At 37.8% G+C, this 10,764-nt stretch overlaps 1 protein-coding gene and 1 long non-coding RNA gene across 2 annotated transcripts; both read right to left on the bottom strand.

Moving 5' to 3' along the window:
- Nucleotides 1-2,251: 2,251 nt before the first annotated feature.
- dtd2 (D-aminoacyl-tRNA deacylase 2) lies at nucleotides 2,252-3,549 on the bottom strand. Its single transcript, XM_026152185.2, has 3 exons — nucleotides 3,179-3,549; nucleotides 2,814-2,883; nucleotides 2,252-2,707 (listed from the first exon to the last, which is right to left on the bottom strand). The coding sequence occupies exons 1-3, from the start codon at nucleotides 3,287-3,289 to the stop codon at nucleotides 2,382-2,384; spliced, it is 507 nt and encodes a 168-aa protein (XP_026007970.2). The 5' UTR covers nucleotides 3,290-3,549; the 3' UTR covers nucleotides 2,252-2,381.
- An 888-nt stretch (nucleotides 3,550-4,437) lies between these two features.
- Nucleotides 4,438-9,876, bottom strand: LOC145422489 (uncharacterized). Its single transcript, XR_013903784.1, has 3 exons — nucleotides 9,709-9,876; nucleotides 9,492-9,537; nucleotides 4,438-4,572 (listed from the first exon to the last, which is right to left on the bottom strand). It is a non-coding gene; the product is annotated as an uncharacterized LOC145422489 (long non-coding RNA).
- Between the last annotated feature and the right edge of the window lie 888 nt (nucleotides 9,877-10,764).

The following is a 10,764-nucleotide window of genomic DNA, read 5'->3' as shown; positions in this document are numbered from 1 at the left end:
TATTCTGAAGTCGTTCCACAATTTGTAGATGCAGTTTTTATTTGTTTGTTTGTTTGGTTTCTCGTTTTTTTTATTTTTGCAGATTGGTGACCCTCTGTTCATCTTTATGCCTGACAAAATCTCCCAGCTTAAGATGCTCTTTTTACACCCGGTCTGTTACTGACCTGTGCCAGTTAACATACATAGATAGATGGCTTAAAAGGAGGCATACAGAGCCTTTATTCCCCCAGCTGTGTATTTTAATTAGGAAGTCATCAAATGACAGTATTATTTTAGTTTTGAAGACTTTATGTCCCAAATTATTATTGACTGTGATTTTTCTTTATTTATTTTTCACTCTGATGCCTCAGATTTTTCTTGGTATGATTCACTGTTGCTTGGTGGCAAAGATATTCGATTCTTATGAGAAACATTGGGACAGGTGTCCAGTAGAAATGCACACATTATGAGATATCCTGAGAGGTACTTGTTCTGTCTACTTTGCTGTTTAACTTACTTTTCTTCATCTGCTGTCTGCCTTTCAGAGAGAATGGAGAAAACAAGAACAATGACCGATTTTAAAAGATAAGTAGACACATATTTATTCTATGACTGTATCAGAACTCTGATCGGTAACTCTTCTTATTTATTTAATTTTTTGTTATTATCTTTATTTAACTTTCAGTGAAGAGACGAAGGACGAAATAGCAAATGCTGTAAACTCATTAGAAAAAGATAAGTGTATGATTACTTTATATTATTATGGCAACTCCTCCTGAAACCAGCAGGTTTTGTAGTTGCTGAAATCATTTATTGACTTTCCTCTTGTCTTGTTTTTCTCTTTTTTGTTATTGTCTGTTATTGTCTTCTTTCCTTTTAACTTTCAGAGAAGAGAGTGAAACAGCATGTGCTGTAAACTCTCATTATAAAAAGATAAGTCTACATTTATTTTATATTATGATCACAACTGTTGGAAAATGGAAAAGCATAGCAAAAAGTGCTTCTATGAGTGAGCGTGAATGGGTGAACGAGGTAAATTGTATTGATATTTCAGCAGTCCAGCTTACTTACATCTATAGTGAGATGGTACAACAAGTTTCACATCTTATGTTATATGGCAGTGATAAAGTGTAGTATAAAAACTGTTTAACAAGATCGTATTAATGATTTCATTATATAGCTACATGATTACTGTCTGTGAGTTATAGTTCCTAGAATTGTACACATTTGTCCTGCAGCTGGGTAATTATCATGTTTAAATTTTGCCAGAACCACATCAATCTGAATGCAACAGCTGTGCAAATACCTGCAAGTAAATATACACAAATATGTAATTTTATTTAAATGTGTATGATTATTTTATTGGTATATTATTGTTTATTACTTTTGTTTTTTTATATTTGCTATTATATTTGTTTATTTTATGTGAATTAATAGGGTAATATAACCAAGAAAATGAAGTGCTAGAGTAGCAATATAACATCAAGTTTACACACATTAAAGTTAGGAGGTATTTTAAAAGTAGGGTGGAAGTTAGAGAGATTTGGGATCTCAAGTGCATCCCTTTGTTTACAAAGTAACTGAGTAATGCATTCCAGTGATCATCAGACAGTAACACAGCATGCTGAGATGGAGGAAAGAACAATAATGAAAGTAATGCTCTTATTAGTATCCAATAATTATTACAATTTATTCATTATAAGAATCAAAAGGGTTTATGGAAATATTTATGATGGACCACAAAACCCATGGAATCACAGTCATTCGGTTGTTTGATGGGTGTTTCGTAGGCCATGAGATTGATTGTTTATCCACAGTGAATGAGAAACAATTTTTGAGTGACTTGATTGAGTTTGGCAAAGCAGTGATTGTTAAAAGAATTAACAAGGCACACAATGTTATCATCATCTGAAGAAGCTGAAGAAATATAAATAAAACTTGAATATAAGAGAATCATCACTAAAGCATGTGGCATAGATTGTTTTGAGAGCATTTTTAAGCCTCACTGAAAAACAACATGCATGGCGACTTGTTCAGTTAGGCAAAACAATTATTCCAAGGCATGACTAAAAGAGTGCCAGCAGCTCCTCCCAGTCTAACTAAACAATAAATAAAAACAATACAGCACTCTGTCTGTGTCTGGCTGAGGGATTTCCATCCTTCTCTCTTCATTTTTCAGTTTTTCATGTGTTTGTAGAGACTGGTAGTGTCCCACAGTATCAGAAAGCCTTCATACACAATCCAGTTTTGGCCGATTACACAAACAACTGACAAATTCTAAATCTCTTTTATTTTGTTTATATTGAAAGATGCACAACTCAGATACGAGTACATCAGTCTTTCTAGCTGCATTGGTAGACACAATAGTATGACATGTTGTCTCTGAGATGGTGAGCTCAGCTTCAGAACTCCATCAGATGTGTGTATGGTCCATTGGTGTCAAGCTTCAGCACTTGTCTGTTACCATAGGTCCCGTGTTTTACTGTCACTTCAGCGCTGCTCTCAGCTACAGCAGCATTCAGCTCCTTCTCACACAGAGCAACGAATGCGCTGTACAGTCGCAGCCCATCCTCCTTGCTGATGTTGTTGTGGTACTGCATGCCTCTGCCTTTGGCCTTTCCTCCCAGCGTGGCCTGAGGGACAATCAGCAAACTCCCGGGAAGGTCCAACACTGACACCATCTTCCCAGAATCCGACTCGCTCAGCCGCAGGTTCAACAGTGTGGACACTGGACAGAGCGAGGACACAACTTTTTTTTATCATCTGTGGAGGGATTCACAGGGAAGCAGGGGTTCACTATTAAGAACAAAGAAAAAAGTAAAAAATTCACTGACCCATCTTGAGTAGGATGTCATCTGTGGCTCCTTTGAAGAAGCAGATGTAGATCACCATCCCTCTTTCAATCTGAGAGTACAGATAAAAGCAGAAATGTTAAATACAGTAAAAATTATGTCCTTTCTCCAAGATGTTGCATCATGTGCAACACATATAAAGTCAAAATAAGAAAAGGTCTGACACACACATCCGTGAATCAATATATACATTACATTGTATTTCTGAACTAGTAATTGATATTGATTTTGTCAATATTTACTTAATGTCTTTGTTTTATATTGATAGCTTTTTAAGCATATTATCAGTATTGCTAGCACTGATTGGTTTATGTCTGCAAAGCAGTGATAGAGAATGCGTCTCTCACCTGGACAAACTGAGCTTCGGAGTGTTCATCTGCTGGTTTCACCTGCAGCCTGGCCTGCAAACACTGCTGCAGTACCGTCCGGGCCACCGGATTGCAGCCTTTCTCCGTCATTACTGCCAGGCTTTAACTCCTGTCTCCTTTGTTTATACGTCTTAACAATCTCCACTTTTCAAAACAGTGCTTTAGCGTCCAGGAGAAACTGCTTAACATGTATAATATTAACTAACCGTCTCTCCCTAAAAGCGCTAAACCTCTCTAACACCTGAGAGAAATGAATGAGAAAAAAATGTGACCCATTTAACCCACTTCCGTGTCGACATTGGCTGTAACTGTTCAGAAATGTTCACGACTGCGCGCTACTTTCGCATACCGTCCTTACCTACTTGCCTTTTTCCTCTGTGTCGTCTTTAAACGGACTTTTCAGCACCTTTCACCACTCAGAGAATTAGTTCGGAGTTTCAGGATCAAAATAGGTGAGAAAAAATAAAGAATAAAATTTTTTTTTAATCCCCTGTTGTTGATACGTGTTTTTTTAATGTAAATTTTTAAGTGTTTCATAATATATATATATATATATAAAGACCTGTCCCTCCATAGGGTATCAGGTTACTGTATGAAAATAACATATTTTCATCTGTGTATCTTTTTTTTCTGTAATTGTTGAAATCTCCCATTCATTCACTGCTTTGCTTTATGCTGCCCTCTGCTGTTCAAACTATTTATGAATTTATAAGTGCTGTTTATTCCTTAATGTGAACATCATCAGTGAAGCAGCAGTCTTACAGAAACTTATCAACATCTACATTAAAGACTGTAGAGATATGGCCACCTGTCTTTGACTCTCAGCACGATCTTGCTGGAAGAGTGGGAGGAGAGGCTAATGCATATCCCAAGGTAACTCCAGACACCTTTGTGCAGAGATTATTCTGCAAGGCATCGCTAGTACTCCATGGAGGAGCCACATGCATCGAAATAAAGAATTCTGTCTTTGAATAATGAATTGTACAATAAATTATGCCTTTGTACATTCATTTACAAATACGTTTTTAAATAATTTTATTTATTCAGACATTACTAAATTAATTTATTATTTAACAATTTAATTTAAAATAAAAACTATTTTTATAAAAATGTTATTAAAAATTATATATGTGTGTGTGTGTGTGTGTGTGTGTGTGTGTGTGTGTGTGTGTTATATATATTACACAGAGAGAGAGAGAGAACACAGAACTTCAGTAGTAACTTTAACCCAACAATTATTCAGCTTAAGCAGTATTTATTTCTTTTTATTCCTATAAATTCCAGTCTTACATGAATTCACTATTTGACTTCAGTTTTTGTGTTAAACTCCAGAGAGGTTTTCTTCTGTGAAATTAAGCCAAGAGAAACAAGATCTGAAAAAAAAGAAAAGATTTATACATAAAAACATTTGTTGATGACTGAATTACAGGCAAGGATATGCCCAAAGGTTTAGTTCCTCTGGATGTTTCCAAGGAAAATTGTTTTGTCACTCATCCAAGTGACTTCTCCAGTGTCACAGATGAGTGATGAAACATTTCTCCCACTGAAAACCATTGTGTCCAGCTGAATTCAATCAGTTTTTTCAGGTGAGTTGTTAGATACTGTGCTCATGAGGACAGTGGGTTTCAACTTGCAGCACAACACAAAGTTGCCATATTTAATGAAAGATCAAAACACTTAATTGAGCAGAATTAAGTCCAAATGTAACACCTCACACGATGACACATCACACATGACCCAGCATTGTTCTAAGAATGCAAACTTTCTTATTAGAAGTTGCCACAGCTGCCAGAAAGGGACACGTTTCTGAATGATCTTAATCAGTAGTCACTGCTCTCTCTCTTGCTGCACGGACAATGTAACGTCTATGATAAGCGCCAAGGTTTGTGTCCTGGTCAGAATTACGCCATCCTTTGCTTCCAGGTTAGGGAAAAGTGGAACAGGAGATATTCAAATACAGCTGCTGGTGAGTTCTACAAAAACAAAATACAGTTTATAAAAACACTTGCAGGTGAATCACCACTGATTTATCAGTGACATTCATTTACTCAAAAACTACTGATCAGTGGATAACTGGAATTTATAGTTTATAATAAATGGAACAAAATATGCCAGATGTGCTGTGATGCTTGTGTGATTTTTAACAGGACCCTACAAAACTTTACACTACTCGTGCTACTTTACCAAAACGCTTGATGGCTAAGTGTGCAGTTCCTGCTGTAAATCGATTCACTCTTAAGATTCAGAAATCTAAGTGATAAGAGGCCGGAAATGTGTGCACTCGCTTATTAACGTAAATCAGTAGTTTCTAAATGCACCTAAATCGCCTGTGTATGGAAATCTTGATTCTGTTCATCTGGACGTACCTTTTTAGGTGGGAAAAACATCCATCCACAAAAGGTACGTCCAGATGAACAAAATCATCTTTTTGGGGTTAAACCAATAGTGTCACTGCCCTCTGCTAAGACTGAAGTCATTGCCGACCTTACTTTTCTCAATACTAAACTTTGTACTTTTATTTTAGCTTAAATGTAAACAACAGCACCAAAAAACAAACTTCTTAAAATGTCTTTTTTTCGTTTCTTTTTTCCTCAAAATAAATTGTGACTGGGCTTATTGGCTGAGGTGGTGGAGCAAAACAGCGACACGTTAAGTGTGATTGCTCAAGTTCCTGTATGAACCGAACAACTTTGAAAATCCGAGGAAAAGCTGAGTGTATTTTCTTTAAAGCTCCGATGGAATTTGATGGACTACCAGGACTTTATCACACAGGTATATGAAGAGTGGTATCACTAGAAAGTCTGCACACAATGTCTCACTTCATGGTTGCTCTTCACCAACCTCTGGTGTCACTTTGTAGTCACTTGTCTTATTATTGTCTTATTTGTTGCTTTTTAGGGTTTGTGAGCACAAGCAGAGGTTTTTGCTTGGGAAGTAACCGTGGCCTCTTTTTGAGAGGCTTCTCTAACGTTTAATGGTCGTGAAATATGTCAAACTTTTCTCCTCTACTTTAACAGTTGAGAGCATTTTGAACACAGTGGACAAAAGGCGCGCATTGAGGATTTCGAACTATGGCGTTTCAGTGTTGTCGCTGCCTCGGATTCGTGGACACAGATCCTTATTCACTTAGCTGCTGTTTACAGTTTAAAAGTCTTCATCAGAACAAGCACTTATAGTTGTACTTTTCTCCTCAATGTCTTTGAAAAGTAAGAGCTGATAAACCAAATCCACTAAATGCACTTTCATCTTTAAGTTTGGTATAGTAATCTGTCTTAATCTATTTTGTGTTTGATTTATTATATGGGGAAAAGTCCTGTCAGCCATACAGTGTTAATGTAGGACAAGTATTCACTGAAGTGAATGCAAGTCAGTAATCAAAGGTGAGTTTTTGGCCATAACTGACTACATATGTATAGCATATCATGGGCCGGTGTCCTGCAGGTTTTTGATATTATCAAATGATCAGTTCATTACCAGGCTTCTGGAGAACTTTAAGACATGTTGAGGACGTCATTCAGCCATTTAAATCAGCTGTGTTGTATCATGGACACATCTAAAACCTGCAGGACACCGGCCCTCAATCTTAAAATGTACTTGCAGAACCAGGACATTACCTGGACATTTTCTATTTTTCTACAGATTCCTTTTTACAGTGTAAAGCAACACAGCTGTTTCCTCCAATAACTGATGGACTTTTTGCATATCGTAACATAAATATTCATGCACTCAATACACTCAAAAAACAAGCATGAACCTTTCTAAGCATGGTTTTGTGTCTCTGCTTATAATTTGGTTACTAAGACAATAATGATCCTGACATGTGCTGTGTTCTCAGTCGGTGCCCAACATCAACTGTCTGCCCCAGGGTCCCTGAGAAGGTTGATCCAGCCATGATGATGACTGTGGATAAAGAGATGCTGGAAACAGACAGGAATGAAGTGGAATGTTTTGGTTACCTGGTGACACAATGAAGTTAAACAGTAACATTCTCCAGAACCTGACAGATAAGGACAGAGTCTTCACTGTGTGAACAAGTACTTTTCAGAGCCTCAAAAGCAAACCTCAAAACTACTTTTGAACCGCATTTTAAAATATGTAACTGAACCATCGCTGAAAATTGTTGGTGAGTACTTAAAGCATAGTTTTAAGATCATCTAATGCAGTGGAACATCTAAATAATACACTTGAATCTTTAAGCCACACAATTACTTTTTCAAAATCGATATTTTTCCTGTTTTACTGTGTCCCTCAACATGTAAACAAAGTGTGCAAAGTGATGTTTGAATTATTGAGCTACTGTGTGATTTTGCAGTGACCTAAGTAATCCACATCATGTAAAAAAACAAGTATCCAATTAAAATTTAAACAAAAACTGCAATGATCAGAAAAATGTACTTTTAAATATATCTGCAGTATTTAAATAAACCTGTAGACAGTAACTGCCTTCATACAGCACATTCTTGTTACATTTTAATCAAACTTTGGGGTGATTTCATCTCAATGCATCTTATTGTATTGCAGAGCAACTTGTAACTACAGCTTAAAAAACCCATATTTCCCTCTGCAGTGCAGGTCAGCTAAATCAGGTTTTAAATCACAAAAGTCATTATTTTAATGTCGTAACTGGCTAAGTTGATGCAAAATTAAAAGTAAACAATATTTAATGTTGTTTAAATCATCAAATTCTAAGTGCTCATGTACCTTGTTAGTGTTATTGAATTACAGATTCTTGAATATATAAAATGTTTGTGTTACAAACGCAAGAACAGTTGCTGTTATATAAATGCAGTGAAGTCATGACGGTTAACAGGCTGTTAATTCGTTTGTTAGTTTTTTGTATTTCTCTGTTTAGTTTGAATTAGTACAAATATAACACTTTTAAATATCTTATCATCAAGTACCTGCATCCTGCTGGAGAACTGTACGTAAAACACACAAACACACCAGTGAACACAGCTGCTGAACATCTGTATCTTCATAAACTCTGTTATCTTGTACCCGTCTCTGCATCTGTGTTCCAGTCTGGGATTTTGTCCCTCCTGCTCCCCCATGCAACACCTCCACTCCAAAGTAAGTTTCTGTGGTGCTTTGTGTCATGGACCCCGCCGTACTAGTCAGAGGCCCCTTTACTACAGTTCGGAGTCGCGGACCTTCAGTAACAGTAATAAATCACACAGCAATAGTACATTCACGTTGTTGTAAAAAGCATGATAATATATTAAGTAATCCAAAGTATTCAGAATACGTTACTCTCATTGAGTAACGTAACGGAATACGTTACAGAATACATTTTGGGGCATGTATTCTGTATTCTGTAATGGAATACATTTTAAAAGTAACCTTCCCAACACTGTAAATGAACCTTTGTTTTTTAAATTAATTTTTTTAATTATTTGACTATATATGAATATAGTGCTTGTGTATAAATACACAAACACTATATATGAATATAGTGCTTGTGTATAAATACACAAACAATACACATATGCTTTCATGCTTTCAATTGTGTAATTTAAGTGATCTAGTAGCTCTGTTTTAGAAGTTCAGTTCATGCTAGAAATGTGTTTTGGAGTTTGTACGTGTTTTGTCTCTAGGGGCCACCGCATATATTTATATATAAACATATATAAATAAAACCACTTTTTTTTTACATTAGTAATTCCTTTTGTGCATAATTTGATATTATTTTTAATAATTAATTAATTAAAGCAACAAAACAACCTGAAGAGCTGGTTCGGAGCCGAAAGAGCCGGCTCTTTTTAGTGAGCCGAACCGAAAGAGCCGGTTCTCTAAAAACAGCCGGAAATCCCATCACTAGCAGGCAGGCAGAAGTGGTGGACCCAAAATGCAGGACTCTGAAAACGCAGCTTTATTGCTGGACAAACTCTTCGTAAAATAAAACCCACAAAACCGAGACTCTAAACAGAGGTGCTGGAGGACTGGACATAACAAACACACAGCAAGTTGAAGGTAACCGACGTTAACGACGCGACAACAATAACTAACTGACAGGGACTAAAATACACTGGCAGGCACATGAGGAAACGAGGAACAGGTGGGCACACAGCTGGGACTCAATAGGCAAGACAAGACAAGGGAGTAAAGCAGAATACACTCACATGAGACAAGACCTTCAAAGTAAAACAGGAAATCCACAACATGAACTCAGGGACACAAACAGGGCACAAGGGGAGGACACAGAATACCAAAATAAGAATAAACTAGAACAGAAGACAATAATCATACTAAACACAAAACGCTGGGTCAACGACCCAGCACCATGACACCATACCTTGGTTACATTTTTGAGTTGAAAGCAGCTGAGTTGCACCTTGCACCTGAGGATGAAAAAAATGTCACAAAGTGGTGAGTAGCCTTATCCCTCACTAATGAGTCGAGAGTGAGACTGCCGGACAACACTGGAGCATTGCAGTACATGTCAGTTTTCAATGTGGAGGAAACTCTAAAGCACAACAAGAGCCCTGGAGAAATAGAAAAAAATTGCTAACCTCCTTGGCTTCTCCCATGAAGCGATAGATAAGAGTGTCCACCAATGGCATGCTATCCATCTTAGTAAAAGGAATGTGACAAAAAACACAATGGACTTCTGGAGTGAGTTTTGGAAGTACAGGGATGCAGCTGATATCAACCCGTTTCAAGAACTTGCAAAGGCTGATGTGTCTGTATTGTCCTTGCCACACTCAAATGCTGAAGTTGAGAGAGTATTCAGCCAGATGAGTGTGGTAAAAAGCAAACAAAAAACACCAGCTGCCTGATAACGAGATGAGATGATGAGATAGCCTTTATTTGTCAGTTGCAGGTCTTTTGCCCACAACCGAGATGACAGACCTTGCCGACCGTACATAGAATACACCAACATCACATTGGGGAGACAGGTCAGGCCAGGTAGCGAGGAAAAAAAACATTGAAATGTGTAACACAAAAGGATAATACAGGAATGCACAGATATCAACACACCATAGCACAATAAACACAGACAAGCAACATGGGAAAGCGTTCCAGTGTGTACATCTGATCTGGGACCGCTGCAATCTTCGACTGCGCCTCCAGCTGACCCGATGTCCACATCAGAGGGGAGGTAAGCGTTGGAGGTGGCGTTGGATCCGGGGTAGGGAGGGTGATGCGTCAGTGAGTGCTTATCAGTATCAGTATATGTGTTTGCGTGTCCATAGTTCAGCTGAGACAGTGTCCTTCGCCCTGCCAGGCTAAGTAAACAGTCTTCCAGCCAACCCAGGTGGCCTTGTAGGGAATGGGAAGGAACAGACTCAACACAGTCGTTATCAGGGAGTTTTTGTTCGGCTCCAGCCTTGAGCTCACAGCTGGCGCCAAAGGGGTAGCCGGATTATGATGGTAATTTTTCTTTTGCAACAACTCATGAGAATTTCAAAGCTGTTCTTTAACACTCCGACACTGGTCTCTCAATCTCCCGTTGGAGAACCGCGAGATTCCCATGATGGTATCAAACTTGCGTTCCGTGGTGTTGTCATTCTTTTGCTCAGAGAGCCGATTCTGAGAACTCACAACTGCAGTGAGCTGTTCTGCGA

This window comes from Astatotilapia calliptera, chromosome 19 (assembly GCF_964374335.1).
Source record: "Astatotilapia calliptera chromosome 19, fAstCal68.1, whole genome shotgun sequence".
NCBI classification, from domain to species: Eukaryota; Metazoa; Chordata; class Actinopteri; order Cichliformes; family Cichlidae; genus Astatotilapia; species Astatotilapia calliptera.
This window is presented reverse-complemented; position numbering and strand designations above follow the sequence as displayed.